At 38.4% G+C, this 27,869-nt stretch overlaps 3 protein-coding genes across 4 annotated transcripts; 1 reads left to right on the top strand and 2 right to left on the bottom strand.

Moving 5' to 3' along the window:
* Positions 1-2,169: 2,169 nt before the first annotated feature.
* On the bottom strand, positions 2,170-14,226 carry LOC116317200 (solute carrier family 17 member 9-like). Its single transcript, XM_031735893.2, has 13 exons — positions 14,005-14,226; positions 12,787-12,984; positions 12,519-12,658; positions 9,111-9,210; positions 8,889-9,013; positions 7,346-7,442; positions 7,126-7,222; positions 6,945-7,032; positions 6,809-6,843; positions 4,702-4,817; positions 2,745-2,800; positions 2,630-2,659; positions 2,170-2,540 (listed from the first exon to the last, which is right to left on the bottom strand). Exons 1-13 carry the CDS (start codon positions 14,127-14,129, stop codon positions 2,371-2,373), a joined length of 1,377 nt encoding a protein of 458 aa, XP_031591753.2. The 5' UTR covers positions 14,130-14,226; the 3' UTR covers positions 2,170-2,370.
* Positions 14,227-14,494: 268 nt separating this feature from the next.
* Positions 14,495-20,477, bottom strand: LOC116317220 (glucose-induced degradation protein 8-B homolog). 2 transcript variants are annotated; one of them, XM_031735918.2, is made up of 5 exons: positions 20,275-20,477; positions 19,798-19,924; positions 19,508-19,704; positions 19,066-19,263; positions 14,495-15,943 (listed from the first exon to the last, which is right to left on the bottom strand). In XM_031735918.2, the coding sequence occupies exons 2-5, from the start codon at positions 19,916-19,918 to the stop codon at positions 15,770-15,772; spliced, it is 690 nt and encodes a 229-aa protein (XP_031591778.1). In that variant the 5' UTR covers positions 19,919-19,924; positions 20,275-20,477; the 3' UTR covers positions 14,495-15,769. The 2 variants fall into 2 exon arrangements, with proteins under 2 accessions (XP_031591778.1, XP_031591779.1); XM_031735919.2 differs by lacking the exon at positions 20,275-20,477 and adding an exon at positions 20,023-20,165.
* Positions 20,478-21,794: 1,317 nt separating this feature from the next.
* On the top strand, positions 21,795-23,688 carry LOC116317212 (tripartite motif-containing protein 16-like). The gene has a single exon (XM_031735908.2). It carries the CDS (start codon positions 21,844-21,846, stop codon positions 23,536-23,538), a length of 1,695 nt encoding a protein of 564 aa, XP_031591768.1. The 5' UTR covers positions 21,795-21,843; the 3' UTR covers positions 23,539-23,688.
* The last annotated feature ends 4,181 nt before the right edge of the window (positions 23,689-27,869 follow it).

Genomic DNA, 27,869 nt, shown 5'->3' with positions numbered 1-27,869 from the left:
AATATCACGATTCTGATAAATAACGAAAATGCATAAATTACAAAAATGAAAACATAAAATATGCCGTTTCGCAGTATCTGTGCAACACATGAGGAACAACGGCTATCAGTGACTCAACGATGTGCATTTTTAGAATCCATCATATCCATGAAACCTGAAATGGAAGAGAAAAGAAAAAGCGCAACAATGGTCCAGTTCTGATGAAGCTGAAATATATAAACTCACCGCAGAGGGCGCCTGAACACGCCGGGGTGAGATCCATTCACAGATACGTCACTAAACAAGAAACAGAATAATGTGCAGCTCATTCATCAGCAACACGAATTATTCATATTCATATTTGCATCACCAACCAACAAACATGATGGTTACTGTTAAAGGGAACTGTTATGCTTTTGCCTTATTTTCTTTCTTCTTTATTGACATACAGTGCTTAAATTTATTAGATCACCACCCAGTGTAAGGTTTATGCCACAGCTGCTTTAACAGTATTGGTAATTACCAAAATCATTTTTATGTTTTTGCAATGGTCAATACAAAAACAACAGAAATATGATATTATATTGTTATATTTATTGTGGTTCTCTGTGGATTTTCAGATTTACAGTGCTGATTTATAGCTGAAAATAGTCAAGTGCATCGTTGTTTTGATTAAGATGCCAATTTACTGGCATTCATGAACAATTAAAAAATAACTTTAGTTCTTGAATGTTATGCTTTATTCATTCCTGACCTCTCAAAGAAGTACAGAGTGCCCGCTCAAATTTAAGTATAAAAAGGTAAATTACTTTGCTATTGAATGTTAAGGTAACTTTTTGAACCAAAAACACTCTGTTTCAGACAGGTTTTGTTCTACTGGCTCTCTTTGATGTCACAGAGAGCAATTATCTCAGACACAAGATGTGAAAACATGTTCCACACACCTGGTGTTTTGAACTTGTGCGGGGCAGCCAATCAGAAGAGAGCTGGCTTTAAAGCGGGAGGACCAATACAACTGCTGCCTTAATGTGTTATTGGGAGGGAGCCTGGTTCTCCTGGTTCCCCTCACCCCCCACAGTTTGGGGGTGAGGGGAAAGAGAAGAGAGAGAAATTTGGGGGGGGGGTTATATATGAATAGGCTTGAATAGAGAGACATGTATGCCCCTTTATTTATTACATTTATATTTTTATTTATGAAACAAAATATATTAAATATTTTTTTTCTTCAAGATAGAAGTGGACTTTTGTTGTGCACCTTTACCAATATAAGCCTCACACATTAAAAAAAATATTTTTCATGTCACTTTTTTTACAAGATAAAAAGTTCATATCTCATATACAAGTATATGCTTTCAAAAAGGTACTGCAACATTTTTACAAACCAAATGACACATTATTAAAATCAGCTGAATCCACTTAACACATAATATTGTAAACCAAAAGTAAAAAGCCACTATTATGTTTTAAATAAAACCAAATTTTAAATAGAAACTAACAGGAAAAACACCCACAAAACAAAACACTTTTTTGTAGATGTTAAATATCAACAACTGCACAGATCAAGTATAAACATATAAAACACTTTTACAACCCAAACTTTACAGCACCATTGAAAACACCTGAATAAAGATTTTTATAATGTCATTATAAATACATATAAAAGAGTCATTTTATTAGTCCTGCTAAAGTTTAACATGAGGTCTTCATTGCTTGTTAAAACTAAAGTATGCAACATTTATACAAAACAAAACAAAGGAATTACAGATAACCTGAAGCTCCTCCTATAAGCTCCTCCCACTAGACAAGACCCTGATCCTGAACCCTGATCTTCCAGGTAAAAGTCCTTCATCTGATGCATACTCTACCTGTTTTTATATACACTTTTTTGTTACCTGTTCTGAAAAGATCTGTGATTGGCCGAAGTCTCCCATCACATATTAAATTTTCTATTAAAGCCTGAAAGCAGCCCAGGAGTCCAGCTGCCTCTCAGAAAAGTTTAAATAACCTGACAGGTTATTGTGACAAATTATGACATACCCTCCTGATGCTCTACTTTCTAATACACTAAATCTGCTGCTTAATAATAATATAATATAATATAATATAATATATTATTTGGTAAGAGTGGCTAAAATTATTTTGTCTAATAGACGTAAAGTTTTCAACTGGTATGCACACAAAATTGGGGAAACTGCACAATAACTAAGGACATGTGCTGACCATTCAAAGGCTGCACTGCAACTATCCAAAAGTAGAACTTTAAACATGGCCAAACATACATACAGACAAATATTTTTGTGCGATGTATTGTGTATTACCTGATTCATCAATAAATAAATAAATAAAGAGTAACATGTTCTGAAAAACATAATAATCATAAATTACTCTGGGTCATATCTCAATAATCCTGGAATACTCCACTAGGTCCACACGGCGAGCACCTCCAAAGATGAGGAAGACACCGAGACCCGTGGCATTTACTAAAGTGATGAGGGCAAAGACCACAGACCACGACTGTGTGACTTCAATCAGGTATCCTGATGAGGACACCAGCACCACCCCTGTGCAAAACAGAAAGACATCAGCCATCAGAGATCAGCCCCTGTGCTCAGCAATGTACACTTCTAAAGGTCAGACTTTGGCTACATACCCATAAAAGAGCCCATCATATTCATAAAACCTGAAGCAGGAAAGAAAATTTTATTAGACACGGAAAATCCAGACACTGGGCCAGTTTGAAGAACCTAACAACCAAAGAAACTCACCAAACAGGGCACCTGCACACGATGGTGTCAGATCTTGTACATTCACAGAAACACCACTGAAACAGAAAAACAAAAAGCAGAAGAATGTGAAGTAATTTCAACAAAGATTTACAGCAGGAGCAAACACGTCAGCTACTGTTCAAAAACAAACTATTGTGATTGATTTGGTTTTTCTTTCTTATCCAGTATGATAGGATTTACCACATCTATTGGGAACTAATGTTAAAAAATAAAAACTAATCTCACAAGTATTGCTTTTAAGGAATCATCTTTAGTTGGACTTACTGAACAAATTAGATTTTGGGGGGTTTACTTGAGTCTTTTGTGTTATTTCAATGAAATACTGTGTTTTGATAGATTAACTCTGTGGCTTTTCATTGACTTCTCTTGACATAATTTTTACAGTGAATTTTACAAATTCATTCTAAGCACTAAAACCAACATGAAACTAAACAATAAAAACTAACAAATACAACCTGGTACATTGTCTGGTTTCTGTGTGTCACAAAGCTTTGCTGTCAAGCACCAAACATTTTTAAATAAACTGCAGTGTTGTTCTGAGTCACATGGTAATAAATGTGGGCACTGTAGTTTATTTTGAGTCACCGTCATGCTGTTGCACCAAATGTGCCTACTGAAAACAGAAATACATTTTGAAGTTTCAGGACCATTTACCGAAGAACTACAACCCAGCTGACTCACAGAGCCACAAATCTTTTTTTTTTCTTCGTTTTTTACTGACACTCTGCATATACAGCACGGCCCACGTAAGATTCAGTGTCTAAAGCTGTCATTGGGCTTTGGGCTGTGTATTTAAAGGTTTTTCTCCTGAGGGCAATTAAATATGCTGTGTTAACTTTGTTGAGTACGAAGAAAGCATTAAAAATATGGACATAGACTTTGTTGTTGTCAATCTAATATCGCCAGCATTACTCTATAACTACACACCATAAATACACATCTATATTTGTAAGTATAAGAGGTTTAGCAACTCCCAAGAGGCCTAAGCAGACAATGTTAACTGTATATCTCCAACTATAGTCAACCAATGAGATCAGCAGGTTACTGCGAGACTGAGAGGATCTCCTCCTTAAAAACCTACCGAGTGAAACTAACTTTCCTAGCCATTAGCATCCCTTGGCTAATGATTTGCATGCTACTCTATAAATCAGGAGTGTAGGACTCACTTTAGTTAATGTACCATCAGATAATCACCAAATTTGATCACAAGTCCGTCGGGCCAATTAAAAAACTGCATAACCTAGCTTTCTTTTAACGTAAAGAAGTATGAATACGTTCTAAAAACATTTCTTAGTTTTTTCATTAACAAAAACAGATGATGAACAGTCTGAGATACCTTAAAATGAGTGCTATTGCAACAGTATGTCTCACTATGTGTCACAGAGTCCCCACGCCATATATTGAACACAACTGCCCATCATCCAGGGTGGGTGGCCACAGCAGTCTCTAGAGACCATCAGCTCACAAACTTTGGCTAGCTACAGTACACAGTGTTGTCATGACTCATCTTTTAACTAATTTTAGCACTGAAAATAAACGACTTTCTCTGAATATTTTTCACCCTTTGTCTACTTCTGATACTCTGGCAGATTCATATAAGAAGTTACAATAATCCAAGCAAGAGGTGACCAGGGCATGAACCAGGAGGCCACGATCTAATCTTTCTAGAACACACCCTTTTCTTTCTCAACACAGCACATAAGTCCTGGTTCATAGTTTGGATTAACAGGAGTCATCTTCCACACCAAGTCTACTGACCATATTATAACCTATTCTCATCTACCGTCAAAAGCAGCACTCAGGTCAATGAGAATGAGGATGGTGAGAAAGCCAGGATCTGATGTGAGAATGAGGTAATCAAATGTAAAAGGTACAGGTGCCTGAGAAACTTATTAGTAGCTGGTCTGAGTATTTAGTATAAATCTGACATTTTTACCCGCTGGTGAAGGTGGTGAGACCCACAGCAGCACAAATGTAAGTCACAGCTGCAGGAAATGTGACAACTCCAGAGAGAGGTAAAATAAACATGCTTGATACTCCCATGGCAAAAAACTGAGGATCAGACAGAGAGACATACAGGTGAGTATTTAAAGGTACAGTCCACAGGCTAAAGATGAACAAAAGTGATAGCCGGGTGAGCAAATTTCTAATGGTTTGATTGCACATGTTCATAGCTGTATTTCAAGATGGTCAGAAAAATAAAACTGTGCACATAAAGGACAAAGTGTTTGATTTTTTTTTTTTTGTAGTTTTTACACAAGTTTACACTTACAGAGCAGATAATGCAGCAGTAATCTACACTGTTCCAAAAAATAGTAATGTCAAAGTATCTTACTGTATATTTTACAGTTTTGTACTGTTTTTCTAGAATATCATTAAATTTACACAAGTAGACTGTGATTTTACATGTCAAATGTAAAATAACATGACATCACTGTAAATATAGCAAAACACAATTTACTTGTTTTTTTAAATATTTTTTTGTACATATGCATATTTAGATTGTAAAAATACATTCAGAAATGTATCATAATTTCACAAATATTTGTCTGTTATTTGAGAGAATGATCTGTTAAATCCAAATGTAATACTATGGAAAAATATATAAAATGATCGAAAATTAATGGGAATAATCAATAATTAAAGGAGTATTTGAATTATAATTTTGCTGAAAATTTCATGTCATCTAGGTCTGATTCAATAATTCAGAGGTAACAAGTGAAAATATAATTAATAGGAATAAAAACTAAAAAAAAACATATAAAACATTGCACGGCCACGCTGTGCTAATTATATATTTTAAAAAATAAATGTAGAGGTAGGAATTGCAATTAATATAAATCTCAAAGTATTCACAACATTCCTGAACAGAAATAGGCCTCTGCACCTGGGGTGAGGGTGTGGCCATGAAAACAATGTGACATGCCATTGGATGTTGGGACACATAATAACAGGACGCTAAGCATCGGCCAATGAATGTGAACAACCACAAGGTCGCGGGTATGGCTGCACTGTGAAAAAAAATCCTAATATAAAAGTATCTTACTGTGCATTTTACAGTTTTGTTCTGTTCTTCTAGAATGTCATTAAAGTTATATAAATAGACTGTGACTTCACATTTCAAATGTCAATTAACGTTAAATCACTGTAATGTAATAAAACATAATTTTCATGTTTATTAAATGTATCTGTCTGTACATATGCATATTTAGATTGTTAAAATACATTCAGAAATGTATCATGATTTCACAAATATCTGTCCGTTATTTGAAAGATTGAACTGTTGAATTCAAATGTAATGCTATGGAAAAGTATATAACATGATTCCTATAAGCTTGTGTTACATCACATAAGTATTATTATCATTGCTATTTAGGCTCAAGGGCTCAAGAGTTGGCAGTTCGCCTTGTGATCAGAAGGTTGCCGGTTCGAGCTCCGGCTCGGACACTCTCGGTCGTCGTGTCCTTGGTCAAGACTCTTCACCTACCGCCTACTGGTGATGGCCAGAGGGGCCGATGGTGCGATATGGCAGCCTCGCCTCTGTCAGTCTGTCCCAGAGCATGCAATCCATTATAATTTAAACCAACTGTTAACTGTATATTTCTGTACATTTACGTATTATGATTCATATTGCCACATTCATTGACCTTGTTTATAGGTAATTTCATTGTTTAATCACGTTAAAATGTTCCTAATTTAATGTCTAAACGCACTTGGAAAAGGCAGAATCCTATGTAAAATTAGCGCAACAAACTCTATTTTCATTACTGAAAATAACTGTATTTTTATGGGAAAGTTATTTTCTGTTATTTTACGGTAGTATTTTGGCGCCCCAGCTGCCGGAATGTTACCGTTTTTTTAAGATGTTTTTTTTAACAGTGTAGAGCACTGGCAAAAAAACAGTCCTAGGAAAGCTTCCAGGCTTGTAAATACATGTTTAAAACAGACTGCATAAATTCCCAAAGAACACTTAAGTAACTAGTCAGGACAAATTTCTCACCACACACATGCTTTTATCAGTTCAAACAACATCTCACACTTACCTGCATTATCTTTCTCACAGATGCTACACCATATCCTACAGATAACAAACCAGAACATTTCAAACATCTTTAATAAAACATATTCTAACTGCAACATAACACACATCACAGTAGAAGAGCAACCTTTTTTTGATACCTCGGTTAATGAGGAAATCTGAAACGTATCCTCCAACAAGTGCTGATGGGATTGCAGTTAGCCATGGAACAACATTATAGACCCATCCCTGCAGGAACAGACAGCTTCAGAGGGTTGTCATGTAGGTCCAGGAAACAGTGCACCATGCTTATTAGCTAAGTAGCAGTAATGGTGGAAATACCGTGGCATGAGGAAATGATTCTTTGAAGTATGTTGGCAGCCATGATAACAGTGTGTAGGATGTGCTGCACATACACATGTGAGCAAACACCATGGCCCTTAGAGAGAGAAGAAGACAGTGACCAGAGAGAGAGCAGAGGAGAGAGATGCGGTGAGGCTGAGAGACTCACACAAATATGAGGTGGTAATTATGAAAAAATAAAAGACTTTATAAGCTGTACCAGACAGGCGGCTTCTTAAAAAGGCTCAGCCAGGGTATTCTTGACAGACTCCACTCTGAGTTCTTCTTTGTTTCCATCATCTTGGGGGTAAGTTCACCTAAAACATACACTGAACATTAGCTTAAACTGCCATCTTCCATTACATTTGATATTGATCGAGATGTAAATATATCAGTAAATAAAACTAGCAAAAAACACTTTAAAACACATCGGTCTTCAGCACCTGTGTTTCATAACAAGTGCTGAAGACCGATTTCCATAAACTGGCTTTATTGTCAGTGTTTCACTACTAGACCTTCATCAGGCAAATGTTTATGACAAAAAGAAGCAGCATTATTGAGGAAATGGCTGGAATGTTACAGCCAATCACCTTCCTCACTATAATAAACACCTTTTTTAAATAGAAGAATGAATGCAGTGTGCTTTTTGTGTTTTCCCTCACAGTCTATTACAGGACTGTCACAGAGGGACGTACAAATATTCATGGTTTCTTTCACAGCTACAGCCAAATTAGATTCAGCTGTTAACCTAACATTGATGTCGACTGTTAGTGGAAGCACAGGCACAGCGAGTCCATGCAAACTCGACACAGAGGGGCCCCAAGTGCAACTGCACCTGATATCTCTCTTCAACACAATATTTAAATGTTTGGGACAAAGACATAGCAGGCATTTCTTCAAATTCTGTTTGTAGCTTTCAGTAATTTCGGAAGGTGTTAAAGTATTTTAAACACAAGAACTGAAGAAAAGTAGCTCGAGCTCTTGAAAAACAAGGTTACATTTATAAGGGAACTTGCAGGGATGTATCATTTATCTGCATCAGTGCATATAAACATAAAGGCACATCAAATCAAACATATTTATGCAAATCTGACAGTTTGTGGAACTTCTAGATTTAAAAAAAAATCTCCTAGGGATCACAAGGAGACAAATATATGTCAGTCCAAAAAAAGGATCCCTATCATAGAGACGCCAGATTAAAAGTCACAAAGTCATTACACTTAAAATCATTAGACATAAATTTATACATAAACTTTTATGTCAGTGAACTCAGCAACTCGGGAAATGAGCAGCTGCCACAAATAGCTTCTCCATGCACCACTTTAGCATTTGGGCAACTGATTCCTATCATGATGTTTTTGAATCTACTTCTAATCTTCTGTTTTTAATATGAGCTTTGATTTTATTGTCTAATTTTCCACTTGTAATCACTCATTGGAATGATTTTCAGTGAACAGACTTGCTAACAGACCTAGGGCGAGATTCAGACACCTCCTGAAGTACATCCAAGAAACCGGAGCAAACTGCTCTGTGTGGATGATGGGCAGCTTTCAGAGGCAAGTGCCGTTTCAGGGAATACATTCGACCAGCCAGGTACAACATAAAATCTGGGATGGAACTGTGACACCAAAACTGCTTTTGTTTTCTTTAAAAAGTGGTTGAAAATTATAAATAAATAAACGAAAAAACTGGAACTATCTGTCAAAGAAAAACAGTATATTAAGCCTCTTTGTTATTTAAGAATACACGATTCGCTGCTGTACCTTTTAGTAAACACCACCAAACAATGAGAGCCCAGAGTCCGGACAGGAAACCGATACTGTAGAACATGCTTTCCCAGCCATAGCTGTCGAGCATCAGGGTCCCCAACCCACCCGCTAACAATGTTCTGAAAGAGAAACAGAGAGCAAGACAAAAGCATGCCATCAGAGATAAATGTATATTCATATGTCAGCTGTTATGTGTGTGACGTGTGTAAAACATACCCAAGATGTGTACCGCTTTGCAATATACTCATTAAAAACCCTCTCTCCCCTTCCACTACACGCTGTGAGCACAAGCTGGCCAAAGATGGGAAAAAAACCCCTGTAAGAAATGACGAGACACTTTAAATTCACAGAGTATTCACAAGTCAGCCACAACATTAAAAACACCTGCCTAGCACTGGGCTTTTCCCCTCTGAGGTGAATTCTGGTGTTTGGCATAGGGTGGTCAGGATCCTTTACATCCAGGATTAGTGTTGATAGCATGCAGCACATATCAACGTACAGGAAATGAAGAAAAACTCTGGTGTAGCCTTTATCAAGGTCCCTGATGAAGGCCACAAGCCAAAACATGTCAGTCAAACAATAAAGCAGTGTAAGTGTGGGAGTATTAACCTCTCCAGACTTTGTCCTCTTCCTCTTGGACTTGAAGCTGGTGAAGTTGCACCCACAGTTGTGCACACAAAAGTTCACTACATTTGCAGTCAGAAAAAGGACTGCTGTCGTTTCAGATCTATTATACATGTATGCTAGCCAAGAAAGGCACCTGCAGAACCCTGCAGAACTCGGGGGAGGAACCTTGTGAGCCTACAATATGTTTAATAAACCTGGAGAACTGAAGGTTTTATTTAAAGGACTAGTTCAGCTTGTGGTCAGATATGGCTGCGCTTACTTTTGGAAAACTTAGGCTAAACATTATGAATCACATTCCTGAGTGGTAGCATGAAATATGTACCAGCAACCAGCTTCCTTAAACTAGAGCAAGCTGAACATGCATCTGTCGTTGTAACAGGTCATAGCTACACAATTACCAAAAACAAAACAAAGCAAGCAAAAGGAAAAAAAAAACATGTTGAACTGGTATGACTTTGCTCTCCCTGACAAAACCAGTATGTTGGCATGGCTACACTTGAAGGTTAATGGCATTAAAATGGCACAACACTCAGCTGGATACGTTTTGTACTTTTTGAAGGGGAAACCAGAGTGCAACAAGTCAAAAATTCTGTTTGAAAATCTGCTTGCTTGCACTTCTGACTGGGAACACTCACTTCCTAACATTTATGCTTGTTGCCTAGCAACTGCTTTCAGTCAAGAGAACAAACAAACCACAAATTCCCATTTTTACACTGGTTTTGAGCAGCTAACAAACCGGATAAAACAACTTAATTGCTGCAGCTTTTCGCTACTTGGAGTTGTTTTTGTCACACTGGTGTTGTTCCCACAACATTATATTTATGCTGCTCATCTCAGCAGACCAGTCACAGAGTTGTGATTTCATAGTTGCAGCTTGGAAAAACAAGACTAAAGAGTGGCTCATTTTATAATATAATACTTAAAGATAGGATTGTTTTATCCTTTTGTCCACCACAAAGAACTTTAACCCATGGGACTGGGATCTGTGTGTCAGAGGAAACCAAAAGTATAAATGTAGAATTAGGCTGTGACCTCGGTAAACACTTTCTTGATTGCTTAATGGGTTTGATCACTGGATTTAGGCGACACAGGATAAAAGATTGGGTCTGTTTTGCTAATTAAGGTCAACAAAGATTCTGCAGAGCATGCTCACTGAACACTAACATGCAACATCTTCACTTTCATTGTCAGAGCCACAGCTCGCTCACCAAGTTTGGGTTCATAGCACCAAGATGGTAAAAACACTCAGCTCGACGATGCATGGCTAACTTTTGGCTTATAGGTAGCCTGCTCAACCAGGTGAGCTGTAGCACTGTGCCCATTTCTGAAAGCTTTTCTTCTTTTTGTTGGAAAATTTTGATATCACAGGAACATGATTGGTCATTTCCCACGATGGCCCAGGAGTACCATTGATTACAAAGTTATAGTAACATCACCAACTGGGTTATCAGACCGACTAACCAAAAACAGACTGACTGTTTCCAGTCTCTCTCGCTGCTTTGTATTTACTGAACAGGCATCAGAGTGTTTTTATTGTCTTATTCAACTTTCAGCATGAGACTGAAGATGGACAACAAGCTTGGACTGCAGTAATCTCCTGCTGATGTTTAAGTAGTCACTTACAGTAAGCGTTCTCTTCAATGTAGTGTTGTGCTGGAAAGCATTCAGAAGAGGGACTAGGATAGACTGGTTAGGACAGTGGGCTCTGCAGTTGTGGCATGCAGCTTGAAGCCCTTGCATCAGTGGTTGAAAAAAAGAACTAAATAGACAGCTGTCTGTCATGAGCTTGCTCAGTAAGAGACTCCTGTAGCTGTCTTGCAACACTTTGAGATTGAGGAAGTCTTTTGTCTGCTGGGCTGTACAACTCTTCAGTGCACCACAGAAGGGGAGACAGCCCAAGACATTGACTTTTCAGCCCAACTCTCTGCAAACCAGTGTAAAACTCTTAACCCTGGCTCGATTTTTTCTCTGTACGCATGCCAGTTTTTTTTAGTTTAGTTTACTTCAGTTGCCTGTATGGCAACCATCCATTAGATTGTCTTGTGAGTGTGAAAAAGACAAACTGGACTTCTTCTGTCATCAAAGAGGCTTCTTTAATAAATGCCTGGTAGGGGCCGACCCCTTTGGAGGTGGTCCTGGGGGTTGGGTCATTAACCCACTATTGATCATGTGATTTACATGAGCCAGTGCATGGGTCATTATCATCACCAGGGGCAACGATATTTTGGCCACCCACAATCCATGCTTGAGATTGTTTCTCCCACTCACACCTTGGTGATCTCAACAGCTCACAGGATGGTGGGGTGGGACAATGTCTCACAGAGGTTTCACCTGGTGACGATAATGATCCACACCTTTTTTCACACCTTGGCCCCCATCAGGGGTTTATTACCTGCAATTCTCTGCCAGTTTTTGGAATTGAAAAAGCATCTTGGTTGAGAGGCAAAACATCTTCAACAACCTGAATAAGTCCAGTTGTCTTCTTTTCAAGCTCCTAGGACTACCATGATCTGGATGACTGGAATCCTACACAGGCATGCAACCCTTTGGATTACCTACACCTTACTCCACATAGCATACACATGCACAAATCCTACAACGGGGTCAGCTCTCATTAGTTAGCCATGTGAGAATAGCACAATGCTTCCTTTATTCAGTATGAGTCTGTTGTCCCAACTTTATTTGTTACTCAGTATCAAAATATGTATCCACATCTGTGCTAAATTTTTATTAGATCAGGCTTTTCAGGCAGTTGCACCAAGATTGTGGATTTCTCTTTGAGGCCTAAAGACCTTGGAAGACTCCACTGATTCTTTTGAAATGCAGATGAAGACATTTTTGTACAGACAAGTTTTTAATAAATGTGTTGTTTTATATTGTATTGCTTTGCACCGTTATATATATTTTTTGTGTTTTAATGTGAAGTGCTTTGGGATTTTGATCTGCATAAATAAATGTACATTCTTACTAGAGCATAATGACTGGTAGAATACTAACCTTGTAATATCCCCATGAGAAACCTGGCCACAGTCATGAGAGCCAGGGTGTGAGAGCCAAGATGGGCCAGCAGAGGAGTGCCAGCTGTGATCAGAGCCCATGATGATGCAGAGAAGAACAGGACACGCTCTCCTCCCACTCTAATAAACAACAATCATTCACAGAGCAACATCCTGAAACTCAAAACCTAACTTCACAGTAAACAGACCTGGAAGGTTATTTGCTCATTAAGTGAAGTCATGTGTGCTTTAACGCATCACATCCTTACCTGTCACTCGCGTGTCCTCCCAGGATCTGTGTGAGACAGTAACCCCAGAAGAATCCACCCAAAACCACCCCAGAATCGATTTTACTCCAATGAAATGTAGCAGCCATTGAGATGGCGCAGACAGGCATGGCCATCCGCGCACAATAGAGGAAGCAGGTGCCCATAAACAGCATCACGATCCATTTTTGAGCCAGGGATCTGTAAGGCAAACAGCTCTTGCTTATATATTCAGAATTTGCACCCAGTAAACTGTTTCCAACGAACTGGGTGAGTGTGAGTGAAAACCAGTCTAGTGATGTCAGCAGCACTAAACAAAGAGTCTATAGCCACTTTATGAGCTGTGTGCACCTGCACTGGGACAAATGCAAATGCTCATACTGGCAAGTAAATATCCTCACAGAGATGGTGTTTGACGTGCTGGTGTGATAATGTTGGTTTAGTGCTCTAACATGTTAATATTTGCTAATTAGTACTAAAAACAAAACACTCCAGAGGCTCATGGAAATCTCAATATTTTTGCAAGTAAAGCAAAGACGTGGGAGAAAAAAGACAAGAGGATCACCCAAAAGTTATTGCATCTCAGGTGCTGCACAATTCTTTATACAGGGCTTCACAGCAGTCTGTGCAATAATCAAGAAGTTTAAATAATATATTTAAAAACACTGATGTCAATTTGTTGGTGCTACATCTAGTTGGTAGATGCTGAGAAACTCTACTTCTAAGTGAAAGATTTCACATGCTGGTGATAAAATTAAACTGATATCTTTAGCAAAATGTAATCTCAGTTCATCTGGGAGTTGCTGAGACATTTTAGCCTGGACAAAGCCAGATAAGCATGTAAAAACACACCAAACTAACTAACATGCCTAAAAAAATAATTCTCATTGGCCTGTAATAAATATTAAGAACTACCAGTACTTTTGTTTTCACGTTTACTGAGACCAGGCAAACTGAGCATACTACTACTACAACTACTGTGTATCATATTGGTCTTTAAATTTCTCGTGAATAGTTACAGTACACATGTAATTTGTTTTGTCACTTAGCATCCAGTTGCCATTGTTCTTATAAAAAACAAACACAAAAAGGCATTGAGTTAAGACAGCCATTTAGTGTATCAAATGAGTACATGTTTCAAGTGAGCTCTCAGTAATACCCTGACAGACTACAATCTAGACATTAGCTCTGTTTTCTTAGTCAAATCTTTTGCCGTCTCACCTTGGCCATAGGTTTCGGTCTCCCGACTCCTCTTCTTTACATTCATCAGGCCCATAAATCTTAGGATCCAATAAAGAACCATTAGAGTCCTTCTTGTTGGCTCCTGATGTGTGGTTGTCAGCCATTCAGAGAACACTACCGTCTCTGTTATCTCTGCAGCCTTTCCGCACTAAAGAAGCGTCATTTAGCTGAACCTCATAGCCACAGGCAGACGAGCCTAACAGGTCAAACTTGTTGAAAGAAAACTCAAATGCACCTGGTTGTGATTTGCAGTGCAGACAGCAGAGGTCTCTGGTGGTTTTAGTGGATACAACATTTGCATGTTTCCCTATAAAGGGCTGATGAATTTCAATATGAATTTTAAATCAAAATCCAGGTAATTTAAAATCTTCAAAGAACTTTTATCTGATTAAAATAACTTTACTTATTGGATCTTTTTATAATTTACATACATGTACACTCCAAACTCAGAAAATGCAAACACAGCCAGTTTATGGTTCACAAAAGTTTATTTTAATAATTGCAAATCTGATCTTAGAAATGTGGAATAATAAAAGGGATGTGAGCTTTCTGGGTCAAAGCCAGTTTCTATAAAGACAACACAACCTTAAAAGAAATTAAGGATGGACAACTAGCAGCAAGTTTGTTTCTTTTTATAAAAATAAACAAACCAAACAAAAATAAACAAGCACAAGTACTTTTTCCCCCATTTGGAAAAAAAGGGACACTTACATGCAGGTAAAGTGAAAGTACCAATGGCTTTGAAAAGTGGAAAAATGATAGCACTCTTCAAAATACCTGTTCAGAGACAACAGGTATCAGCTTTGGGTCATTTTAAGTTACTAAAACAAAGCCACTTACTAAAGGAAACTGCTCCTGTTTGAATTAATTTCATACTCGAGGGGGTTGAACTAGACAGTAGCCATAACTGACAGCTCCATCATCCATATACAGCAGCCCTTTCTCTCAATCCTACATGATGATCATGCAGGATTGGCTTCACTTAACCATAACCTTAAACCTGTGCAGCAGGAAAAACCATTTGGAGCATGTTGGAGGCAGTGCACACTGTAGATATCAGAAAAGGCCTCAGCTCAGTAAGAAACCAACTCCATTTGGACTCTCTTCACCTTCTCAAACACTTAAATGATGAATTTACAAGGCATCCCATAGACACAAGGTACAATCAAATTTCACGGCGTAAAAAGCATGTGGCTGATTTTAAAGCTGACAAAAAAAAAAGAGGAAAACAAAAATGAGAGTAAATAAAATCATAAATATTATATTATTAAAATTAGATAAAGTATAGCTTTCCATTTTTTTGAAAAATAGTCACATTTTCTCATTTCACCAGTCTCAGGAGTCTCAACCCCCCCACCCCCCGGTTCTATGAACAGTGCTCATTCACACCATCAACTTTTCCTGGTAAAGTGAAGTCTGGTGGGGAAAATGGTCACGATAAATAATACTACCAGCGTAGCTTTTAAAAAGACAAAATATAAAACAGCAATTTAAATTTTGTTGTCTCTGAGAGCTACCTAAAAATCCAGGTTCTGTATTGAAACTAAATAATTTCTGCCACTTTGCAAATACAGCAATTTACAGTTTGCACAATGAGTTAAGTCTTACCTCTCATGAATGAAACATGAAACAAAAGAAACACTGTAGCATTTGTTTATACATATATGTTACCTGGTTGTCACACAGTCACTGACTGATCATAAATTAAGGGGACGTGGAAGGTGGTGGTTCTTGTCTGTTGTGTTCACTTGGGGTCCTCGATGGTGCCTGTGCTAAGGTCAGTCATTTTGGGGTATTTCACCTTCTTCTGGTCCAGCTCATTTTGAGCCCACAGCAGCAACTTCAGCAGTTTGGCCAGTTTGGGTGTCGACTCCCTGTTTTCATAGTCCAGCACGGCCTGGTTCACCTCACTCCACACCTGTGCACCGAGATGTGTGCGATAGTCAAATTGAAATAAACAAATTTTTATTGCTGGCATTCACTGTGCTCTTAATGTTTATATTCAGCCTCACACGACTCCACAAAACAGGAATTAAAACACTCTGAGCCAGCATACCTGGCAACCCTTACCATATTTTGAAGAAAGTCAGGACTATTTTTTTAAGTTAATATTTTTTTATATATCTGCCATTTAGAATTTTTTTTTTGTTCCCTGTATGCCAAAACCTGGGGAAACAACTTCAGACAAACAAAAAAGGAGTAAAAATATAAACAACATTTATCACAAATGTCCTAGATGTTGCCGTTTATGATCATTAGAGATTATTTTCAGACGTTTATTGTTTATCTGTCAAAACAAATACAAGCTGATTTATTAATAAGCATCGTGTCATTGCCAGGACGACTGACACATTTATTAGTGACTTTTTAAAGTGTGCATTACCAAAACTGTCATCATGTGATGAAATGGACAACTATAAAAATACAGTTTCTTAAATTATTGATCGCCTTGCTCCTGTCAAAAGCACCCTGGAGAAACAGCTAAAAGGTAAAGATGGCAAAAAGAATCTGCAGGAGAGCTGAGAGAAAACATAGACAAAATACAATTACAAATTAATTTTGTAATTTTGTAACATCTTAGCCTTTCAAAGTAATTTATCTAGGACAGACTCACTTTCTGATCAAATTGCTGCCACAAGATCAATGTCCACTTTCTCACCTGTAAATTCTAAAGATCTGGAAGAAGTTATTTAAGAGTTAAATCCTTGCACATCTTTACTTGACCCCATCCCCATCAAACTATTCAAATCTGTATCTCACTAGAAAACATTTAGGAAATATTATTAACTGCTTAAATGTACTGTAATCCCACCACAACCATAGAAATTACTTCTATCCACTGGTAATTAATAATTATAACAACCTATATCTAATCTTTCATTTCTCAGCAAAGTATTTGAAAATAATGTTTACTGAACACCTTTCAACTCACAGTCTTTATGAGAAGTATCAATTAGGGTTCAGAACCAATCATAGCAAATAAATAGCTCTTACTAAAGCCATCAATGACCTGAGGATCAACAGTGATCAGCAGTGATCCCACTGCTGCTTTTGACACTCTTGATGATATTCTAATTTAAAGGCTTCATGACGTTGTTTTAACAGGTCAGGTTTAGGGCTGTGCGATATGACCAAAATCTCATATCCCGATATTAAGACATCTATCGTCCGATAACGATATAAATCACAAAAATGTAACATTTTCTGTAAATTCCGTGAATGTCAGGCAGCTCGACTTGCGTGAAGTGTTTCCAGCTGGGCGTCGTGTACCTGGAGTCGAGTGTTTTAACTGATGCATGAAACGATACATTTTTAGACATAGGTTGTAACGGCCGCCGTTTTCTTTGTGAGTATTTATTACACGGCGTGCTGCGGGGAAAAGCCTGTTCTAACGTTTGAGTCTAAGGTTTATTTTTTAGCACCTGACGGCTCTTTTTTGCTTCTCATCCGTAAATACTCTGCATCTTTCACGTGATTCCGTTTATTTTGAAAAGTCTCAACAGGATCTTGAGCTTTATTGTGAAAGGTTTATGTGGAAAATAAACAAGCGGACACGAGGTGGTTTTACCGTCGTTGTTGCTAACGACAATGCTTAAAAACAAGCGCTTGTCCGTTGGTAGAGTGGTTATATTAAATATAAGAGAAAGAGAGAACTTTAGGAAATTAATATAGCCACTACAGTGACCATCAAAATAATGAAAAAATATTGCCGTAAACAGTTTATTTTGCGACACCACGAAACAAACGATAGCGTAAAATGAAACGATAGACGTTTTTATATCGTCATCCGATATATATCGTTATATCGAACAGCCCTAGTCAGGTTCTTAATTGGCTCTCATCATATCTAGATCTCCACAAATAATTCAATCAGGAGTTCCTCAGGGGTCAATTCTTTGTCTATTACAAGCTCCCACTTGGTACTGTCATAAAGAATAATAATATAACCTACCATTCTTATGCAGATGAAACACAGTTATAATTATCACTTTCCTTTGATCTAACCTCTGTTCACAAAATAATAAGTTGCAGTGATGGCATTAACTGTTGGATGTCTCAAAACTTTTTAGAACTGAAAAGAAACGAGCCAGAAATACTTGTTGTTCCAAAAAGTCAGAGGCCAAAAATACTGTTCATATCTGTCATCCATTTCTCTGAAACACAGTGAGCAAGTCAGGAACCGTGGCATAATTTTGGACAGTGATCTCAGTTTTGATAACCACGTCAATAAGGTTACCAGAACTGCCTTCTGTCACTTTAAAAATATATCTAAGGTTAGAATTTTCACATCTCAAACCAACACTGAGAAAATATACCGTGCATTCACGTAGGTGAGATTATTGCAACACTATTTGCAGGCCTTTCTAAATCACCACTAGGACATCTTAAGCTTGTCCAAAATGCAGCAGCCAGAATCCTTACAGGGAAAGGCGCTTCAATGGCTCCCAGTACAATACAGAATACACAATACAGAATAACCTTTAAAATTCTTCTATTAGTTCACAAAGCTCTCAATGGTTTGGCTCTCAGTACATCTCTGACAGTGTCTCCAACCCAATCAGACCTCTCCGGTCATCAGACTCAGATCCTTTAACTGGTCCCAGAATCAGATCTCAGTCTACTGAGTGTGCGTTTAGTTACTGTGGTCCTGTTTTTTGAAAAAAGCTGCCTGCTGACTTGAGAATAATTATATCTGTGTGTACATTTAGAAACAGATTCAAAACCTTTCTATTCACACAGGCTTACAGTTTATATGTGTTTTTCTTTTCTTTCATATGATTTTGTTCTGTTTTGCTGGTTTCATTGCCTTAAGGGATTGTAAACCTACAGTTATTAAATTTCTTTAATTTATGTGTTAAGCACAATGAGTTTCAAGTGATGAAATGTGCTATATAAATAAAATGATCATCATCATTTTTTGCTCTGGCTGATGGGTCTCTTACTGCAATTTCAGATCCACAAGAGTCTACAATACTGGATACATGCAATATTAATGTCAAATAGATGTCCAGCTTTACAGTCGGACTAAAGTCTGCCCACCTTTTGCCGCTGCATCATGTTGAGCAGATCTCCAAAGGGTGACTCTTCTGGGTTGTCAAATGCCAAAAGGGCTAGCGTTCGCTCCATCTCTGTCAAACACTCTCGGCTCTCCTCCCCCTGCTCTGCCAGCTGTGTCTGAGCAAACTCCAGCGCTGACTCAGTTTCTCTTAGCCTGATTAACTCAATCAAATGTTGCTGCTGCAAGAGGGGAAATGAAGCAGTGAGTGTTGACGTTCAGGCTTTGTCTTGTCAAACTTTATCTAATATCACAATAACTTCCTTTTCCTGTGGGAGGAGAAAAAGAACATAATCTCATCACAGGCAATGGCAGGATAGGTTATTAGAGAAAGTGCACTGCAATGCAGAGCAGATCTACATCAGATGTCTTACTGTTATTTCCAAAGTTAAAATTAGAGCCCTGCACAGCTTTTCGGAAACGCACCTGCAGATGAAAATACAGGTATCGATTGGTGTCGAGCAGCTCCGGGTGTAGGCTGTTAATGAGTGCAATAGCTTCCTGAATCTGGCCCTTCAGGATCATCTCTCTAATCTTTATCCTTTCATCCAACGAATCCAGGTCCACACTCGGCTCGATACCAGACTCCATCCGGAACTTCTCTGCTGCCTCTTTGAAGCCCTCTTAAATCAAACACAGACAGACACAAAGAAATAAACAAGACTTTACAATTTGTAAATTCAGCTTACAGGCTGTATCTTCAATCTACGCCTCACCTGTCACCAGGTAATTCATAATGAGCCGATTCATATCCGCCCGCTGTATGTGAACGTTATTTAATTTGTCCATCCACTCTTCTTTTGTGATGTCCTCTGGCTTTTCGGCATAACTCATCATTGGATCCTGAAAAGTATTCAAAAAACAAACAAACAAACAAATAAATAAATAAATACTGTAAACGTGAGCAAGACTGACACAGCTTGGTCACAGTTTGTACCTACACGAAGATCGACAGGACAACCGTGAAAATAAGACCAGTATTACAAAACGAACACGCACAGAAATCAAACACGCAACAGGTTAAAAAGTAAAATTAATAACACCACATTTCTGATGCCTAAATTGGTTTTACACGATTGAAAATCTCGCTAAAACATAACGGGAAAATTCTCCGAGGCTTTCAAAACAAACCCATTTCCTCCTGAGCAACAGCCCTGGCCAGTTAGCAGACAGCGAGCGTTTATATGGCTTACCGTGCAAACACAAGGTCCGGCGATTATGCTTTCCTGCACGCGTTAGGAATCGATAATCAATAAGCACTGCTCAGCCCTCTCAGTGCTTTAGAAGAATAAATAAAATCATAAACAACGGACACACGTTCAGGGTTTCCGCAGCTAGCTAACTAACCAAGCTAATGTGATAACCTCGCGATAGATGCGTCGATCTTGCGAGCTCTTCGATTGGCGCTGGGTGTGACGTCACGGTTGCCGAGGAACAGTAACGGTCAGAGCAGTGGGAGAACCAACCGGAACTACTGATTAAATTAAAAGTCGGACAGCATTTTCTTATTTAATGCGCACACAGGTTCAGTTTGAAGTTATACAAACATTGTGTGGAACAATACAGGCAAAAATAAAGAATAGATGGGCAGATACATGTCATAATCTAAAAACATTAACTTGTGCAATCAAGCTGCTACCGTCTCATTTTTAATCCAATAATCAGAAATGCTTTTCTTAGCTCACAGGGCTTTGAGCTTTTACCTCGTTATAGTCCGAATTGTTGTATGAATAGTGTAGTTGGTTTATTATTTGCTTTTCTTAAATACTTAACAGAAAATTATAAGATAAAGGGACACTTTTTAAAGTGAAATAAATTTTCCTTCAGATGTAGAATGACCCTAATGCTAGTCTTTTTGTGTTTTCCCTGAATTTGTCATTTATGTTTAGTCTTTACTCTCATTTCAGTATTGGCTGTTTAATCATTTCCTGTTTTACTTTGACAGTTTTTGACACATTCTCTTGTGTCTTGCTTCCTCTCTGATTGACCCTCCTGTGTCGAGTATGTGCACCAATTGAGGCTCAATCTGTATAGACTATGTAGTCCTGTCTTCACCCTGTAGTCAGTTTACACATTTTTACACACTATTAGAGTTAGAGTTCTGTGCTTTGAACTTTAGGTGTAAATGATTAGAATTAGAATTATTTTTGTTATTAAAATGACTATTTATTACAAATTTGTCTGACATTGCTTCCTTGTTTCTTGATTACTAGTAATGATGGGTCAACTGAGAATTTACATTATGGACTGTTAGTGTATGGGAACAAAAATGTAAAAAAGAAAATGTGTTCTGTGTGTCCTGTTCTGTGTGATTGGGATGGGAAATGCAGTTTATTTCATGTGTCTGACTTCCATGTGTCTGTATCTGACTTTGGGTTAATTGCTTTTGTTTTAAATGTTATAGCTGTCTTTACTTGACTATATATGACATTTTGGAAATGGATTTGTGGAGAAGTAAAGCACAAACTCTAAAGACAGAGATTCAAAGATGAATTTACCACCTAAAAATTTTGGTGGCTGAAGATTTAACTGAGTAAAGCCTAAACACAGAGTACTGTTTCTCTTCTTGGAATGAAAAACAGCTTCTAACACTTCTTCTTTAAATACTGGAGCTCTTCTCTGTGTGTTCCCTCCCCTTTGGACCTGCAGTTTAGACATGGGTGTAACCAAAATGTGGTGACGTGTACTGCACAAACACAATTCTTACATTCAGAGGTCAGAGCAGTCTCAGTTCTCAGGAAACGAAACTCACACAGGCACAGATGCTGAGAGGTGAAATGGCACAGAAAGGAGTTCAGCTGCACCCAGAAAGCTTCTCTTGTTCAATCTGTTTGGATATACTAAAGGATCCGGTCACAGTTCCCTGTGGACACAGCTACTGCATGGACTGCATTAAAACCCACTGGGATGAAGAGCAGGGGAAGAGAATCTGCAGCTGCCCTCAGTGTAGGCAGGCCTTCACACCGAGACCTGTCCTGGTGAAAAGCACAATGTTAGCAGAGTTAGTGGAGGAGCTGAAGAAGACCGCACTCCAAGCTGCTTCTGTTTATCAGCGCTATGCTGGTCCTGAAGACGTAGCCTGCGATCTCTGCACAGGAAGAAAACTAAAAGCTGTGAAGTCCTGTTTGGTGTGCCTGGTCTCTTACTGTGAGCAGCACCTTCAGCCTCATTATGATGTGGCTCTTTTAAAGAAACACAAACTGGCAGACCCCTTCAAGAGGCTCCAGGAGAACATCTGCTCTCGTCACAGTGAGGTGATGAAAATTTTCTGCCGTACTGATCAGCAGAGTATCTGTTATGTCTGCTCTTTAGATGAACATAAAGGCCATGAAACGGTTTCAGCTGTAGCAGAAAGGTCTGAGAGGCAAAGAGCGCTCGAGGTGAGTCGACTACAAATCCAGCAAAGAATCCAGGACCGAGAGAAAGAAGTGAATGTGCTTCAGCTGGAGGTCAGGGCAATGAGTTTTTCCGCTGATAAAGCAGTAGAGGACAGTGAGAAGATCTTCACTGAGCTAATTCGTCTCATCTGGAAAAGAAGCTCTGATGTAAAACGGCAGATCAGATCCCAGCAGGAAACTGAAGTGAGCCGAGTCAAAGAGCTTCAGGAGAAGCTGGAGCAAGAGATTGCTGAGCTGAAGAACAAAGATGCTGAGCTGAAGCAGCTCATAGACACAGAGGATCACAATCTGTTTCTGCACAACCACCCCTTACTGTCACCACTCAGACAGCCTATAGACTCCTCCAGCATCAATATCCGTCCTCTGAGGTACTTTGAGGATGTGACAGCAGCTGTGTCAGAAACCAGAAATAAGCTACAGGATATCCTGAGTGAGACATGGTCAAACATCTCACTCATAGTCACTCAAGTGGATGTTTTGCTGTCAGTTCCAAAACCAGAGCCAAGGACCAGAGCTGGATTCTTAAACTATTCACGTGCAATCACCTTGGACCCAAACACAGCAAACAAATGGCTGCTCTTATCAGAGGGGAACAGAAAGGCGACATTAATGAAACAACAGCAGTCTTATTCTAATAATCCACATCGATTCACTGCATGGTCTCAGGTCCTGAGCAGAGAGAGTCTGACTGGACGGTGTTACTGGGAGGTGGAGTGGATAGGGATAGGATTTCACATTGCAGTCGCCTACAAAAATATTGGCAGAGCAGGGTGGGGGGACGAATGTAAATTTGGACGCAATGAGAAAAGTTGGGCTTTGAATTGTCACAAAAAAGCATATGAATTTTGGCATAACAACAGCCACACTTCCATCTCAGGTCCTCACTTCTCCAAAATAGGAGTGTACCTGGATCACAGTGCGGGCATCCTGTCCTTCTACAGTGTATCTGAAACTATGACCCTTCTCCACAGAGTCCACACCACGTTCACTCAGCCGCTCTATGCTGGATTTTGGCTTTTCTCAGATGTGAAAACCACTAAATTCTGCAAACTCAAGTAGAGAGGAATCTTTCATGTTGTGGTGGCTTTAAAGCTGTATTTTATCATTACTGGGCCTTTCACACTTCACAAAGATCAAACATAAGAGCTCTTGTGTGCAATTAGCCATTAGGCTACTATGGAAGGTTGTTTCTGCCACTGAAAAACAACATCCATAAAATAAGAGATTGGGTTATGTATATTTCCTCAGTGGCAGAAACAACCTCCCATAGGCTGCTGCTCTTCATGATGATTTTTATTTACAAAACTATTTCTGCACATGACATTGTAAACTGCTTTGCATATTTGCTAAAAAATTCATTTATGTATTTTTACGTTATTTCACTTTTGCCTTAAAAATAAAAAGCACAGTGTTATATGAGAGCAACACATTTACAAGAATAAAAACACAAATGTTAAGTGAAACTTACTCAAAATCAAAAATGTAACTGTGATGTTTGTTGCAATTTTCATTTTTGAATTTGTCTCCACATATGTTGTATTTCTTAATGTTTTTTCAGTCCTGTATACATGTTGTCTTTGTCGCCCTCTTAAAGGTTAACTTAAAACCAAACATAGCCTTTCTATTTTTTTTCTCCAACATTAGTTTGACATAAATGGTAGTGTTTTCTTTATGATCTTTCAGTGCTTACACTACACTGTACATGTCTACTTTAGAGACATTTCTGAGACTGAGCTGCTTGAGAACATTTTAGCCGTGCATGCAAAAGCACATGGACTGTGCTACAGCTTCCTTTTTCATATGATGGACTGAACACAGGCGGTATCTGCCTTTGACTATGCAGAGATGAATCTGATCCCATTTCTACCTGTGTCTACTGTTTCAAGATTTCACTGACGTTTGCTCAACTTTAATTGTCAGGATATATATTTACTCCAGCTCTCATGGTGCAAAGGAATGAAACAGACTTATCAAATGTGCTTTGATTAGGTGCACAATGTGAAGTTCATCATTTTCTTACAAATAAACGCGTAATGACAAACATGAACAGCTGTGCTTATTTGGGAGACAGATAATAATTGTAAACAACTTTATTTTGTATAAAACAATATTGAAGTCATGTCTTGACCCTGTGCAGTGTGTGGACGCTGTGCACACAATCGCCTCATTCACTGTAGTAAACATGCACGCTAGCTCACATGACTTACTCTGTCTCCATGGTTACATCATATTGTATATTATTAGTTATATAAACAGATTCAAAAGAGCCCTCTGCAGCTGTAACAGTTTTACTCTTTGCAAATTATTTCATATTTTTGACAGTTGTGAAGAAAGGACATGTTTTTTAAGGTCATACACTAGGCGGTTGCTATGGTGGTTGCTGTGGACTAGGGTGGACAGCGTGTTCAATTCCTCTTGTTGTCTGCAGTAGGAGGGCTGCGTTCCACTTCAAAGTGGCGACGGTCTGCTGTAACTCAAATTCAAATCCCACTTTGCTCTTTAAGAAAAGGCCTTTCATAGGCATTCACCACACACACACACACACACACACACACACACACACACACACACACAAACACAAAAGCACTTTGCCCCACCATGGCAATGCAGCTTTACTAAAACCTTTAAAGTATCTGATATAAAACAAAAAAATGAAGCAACCAGAGGTTTAATGATGAAGACTTGGGGTTCTGCAGTTCTCCTTTTACAGTCCTGAATGAGTCTTTGCACATTTATAGAACTGACTCAAGTGGAGTTTAGAATGCACTTCTTAGACTGTTACTGTTTCATTGTTGACCTTGTTACCTTGTTATATCATGAATAAGGTTTACCTGTGTAAGTTTGGTGAGCTTTGTTGGTGAGGGCAAAAAAGCAAAAGAAAAAAGCAAAAAAAGACAGAAAGATTATATTGATGAATAATTGTAAAGCATGCAAAGATTGTGGTGGTGCATTTTTCCAGTGTTAGTTCTGCTCGCTATTGTACAGGTAGAATATAGTAAGTGTTCATAGTAATTCAAAAGCCGGCTCTACCTGAATGCCTTCAATATTTGATAAAGTCATTGAGTCGACAGTTTTTTAAAGTTTGTTTTCTTAATTGCAGTCAGAGTGTGGCTGGTAAAGGTGAAAACACATACAGAATGTAAACTGTGTGAGATTGGTGACCTTTGTTAATAACAAATGAGGCCAAAAAAGACAAAACAAAAAGAAAAACAGACAAAACAAACAAACATGATATTCATTAATAATTAGAAACCATCTAAACATTACGGTGGTGTATTTTTATAATCTTAGTTCCGCTCGCTGTCATCTTCATAATCATTGTGATCAATACATGACTTGTTGAGGTTCTGAGGAGGCGGGCTGTCTATGGTGATGCTGCCGTGATAGGCAGGAACATCGTCTGGCACGTGTTGGGGAAACATCCCAGTGCATTGGTGTAGTTTCCTTTCCAGCTGTTTGACATTTGACACGTCAACATTAAGGGGAACAAGAAGAGGCAGTGTTAGGTCAGGTGACCACATGGTTTCTAAAATAATTGACAGGAAGTAACCAGGTAGTTAGAACTGGATGGCGGCATGTGTTTAGAGTGACTGCTTTATAGTTACTGTAGTTAGGTAACTATACTTACCAAAAGCAGAAGCACACAGATGAACAAGAATCAGATGCTGAATGTTGCAGGAATATGCTCATGTGTCGTGGTCACTGAATGCTGCTCTATTCTTTTGTCGTTTGTCTCAGTCCTTCTTGAAGTTGGCAGGTTAGACAGTCCAATAGTGATATCCTGCCCATCTGAGGAACACACATGCAATGCTTTGTTTGTCTTACAGTCAAAGTTGGATGTCCTTTAAACATGTTCCTGCATTTAAAAGTACTCTAATTTAAGGCTCAAATGGCTCTCTAAGCCATTTAAGTAAATGTAGTTTGTTTCCTGAGCGCAGAGCTGCTGCAGCTTGTGTTTCCCTCAGAGTGACTGACCTGGGTTAAAGATGACAAACGGGATTTAAACGGAGAGCAATGGACACTTAGAAAACTGCACAGCACTTTATAGGCGAACCCACTTTATGAGCAGCTGATATCCAATCACCGGCACACAGCTTTAAAACCTCTGCTGAGTTTTAGCTCTCAGTAGAGGTTAAACACTGGACATAATTCACTTAGGTTCTGTCTGTCGGGTCACGTTTACTTCACTGTTTTATTTACAACTGAGAAAATCAGTTTGGCTCAGATTACAGTTAAGTTTCATAACTGCATAATTTTACTGAAGTTTAATGTCTCATTGGAGCACATGTTAGACTGAGCCATTTTATTTTCCTTATTATGTGGTGCTCATAAGTGTTGGATTTTTTTTAACCGTGAATTTTGAGTTAAAACTAAGATTAAAAAAAAATTTTATGCAAGGAGGAAAGAGAAGGCGAATTTCCACCGAGAGGAGCAGCCTTGGATACTGAAAGACTCCAGTCTGTCCAGAAATATTACATCATCTGTTTGTTAATAGTTATTCAACTGTATTCTAAGCACCAGCTGTCTGTTAGAACTTTCAGAGTTTACTAAAATAAAAATAAATGAGGTTAATATATGATTTGTGTGAGGGGTTTTGTTTTGTTTTTTGATGTTGGTGTTTCGGTCATGTTACCTTTAACTCACAAAGGCTTGTCAGAAACTATGAAACACATCGTGCAGACTTCTGGATGTTAGAAGAGAACTAATACTGCTCATGAATGAGACTAAAGGCAGGAAGCTGTCCTTTATCACTAAACATGTTAATCGCACCTTCACATGTATATCATAGTTTATTATATAGCAGGTGTATTTCAGTAGTAGCTGATTTATTTCAGTATAGTGGTGTACAGTCACACACCTCACATGGGCGTTATGTATGATACTCCGAAACTATAATTTAAACAACAATTTTACATATATGATCTTAAAACAGGACACAGACAGTGTAATTGCTGACCTCATATCAAGTGTGTATGTAGACTGAGTCTATGTTTGACGTTTGTTTTATATCCAATCTTTACTCTCAAACATTTGAACAGCAGCGAGTCTGCAGCTGAGAGAATACAAACTTAAACTGTCTGAACAGATTTGATCGTTTCTGTTTAAAATCAGCAGGAAGCGCCACATTTTCACTCAGTCTTTTATTTGCTGCATGTTTTAAGTGTTTAAAAGGGGGAATGATGGAGGAATGTGTTGTAAATGAGCATCGTGCTGTAAATCTCTGTGCAAACAGTGTGTTGCATTGTCAGTTTGGTTATTGATTATTCACAAAATCACCAGATGTATAAATGTTATTATACTTGATTCTAATCTGCTGCTGAGTCTCCTACGCTGATGGAAATGCAGATAGCACAGAACACACATCACGAACACCTGTTCAACCAATCACA

Source organism: Oreochromis aureus, linkage group 20 (genome assembly GCF_013358895.1).
Source record: "Oreochromis aureus strain Israel breed Guangdong linkage group 20, ZZ_aureus, whole genome shotgun sequence".
NCBI lineage: Eukaryota > Metazoa > Chordata > Actinopteri > Cichliformes > Cichlidae > Oreochromis > Oreochromis aureus.
Note: the sequence above shows the minus strand (reverse complement) of the source record. Positions and strands in the feature narration are given on the sequence as shown.

What these genes read in the sequence shown, in the direction of transcription:
- LOC116317200 (XM_031735893.2), bottom strand. Translation starts at nt 14,129, where the DNA reads ATGGCTGACAACCACACATCAGGAGCCAACAAGAAGGACTCTAATGGT. An exon ending in CAAAGCGGTACACATCTTGG is followed by an intron (nt 9,014 to 9,110) that starts GTATGTTTTACA and finishes TTTCTCTTTCAG; the next exon opens with AACATTGTTAGCGGGTGGGT. An exon ending in TTGGTGGTGTTTACTAAAAG is followed by an intron (nt 7,443 to 8,888) that starts GTACAGCAGCGA and finishes TGTATGTTTTAG; the next exon opens with GTGAACTTACCCCCAAGATG.
- LOC116317220 (XM_031735918.2), bottom strand. Translation starts at nt 19,918, where the DNA reads ATGATGAGTTATGCCGAAAAGCCAGAGGACATCACAAAAGAAGAGTGG. An exon ending in TATGAATTACCTGGTGACAG is followed by an intron (nt 19,705 to 19,797) that starts GTGAGGCGTAGA and finishes GTTTGATTTAAG; the next exon opens with AGGGCTTCAAAGAGGCAGCA. An exon ending in ACCTGTATTTTCATCTGCAG is followed by an intron (nt 19,264 to 19,507) that starts GTGCGTTTCCGA and finishes CCCCTCTTGCAG; the next exon opens with CAGCAACATTTGATTGAGTT.
- LOC116317212 (XM_031735908.2), top strand. Translation starts at nt 21,844, where the DNA reads ATGCTGAGAGGTGAAATGGCACAGAAAGGAGTTCAGCTGCACCCAGAA.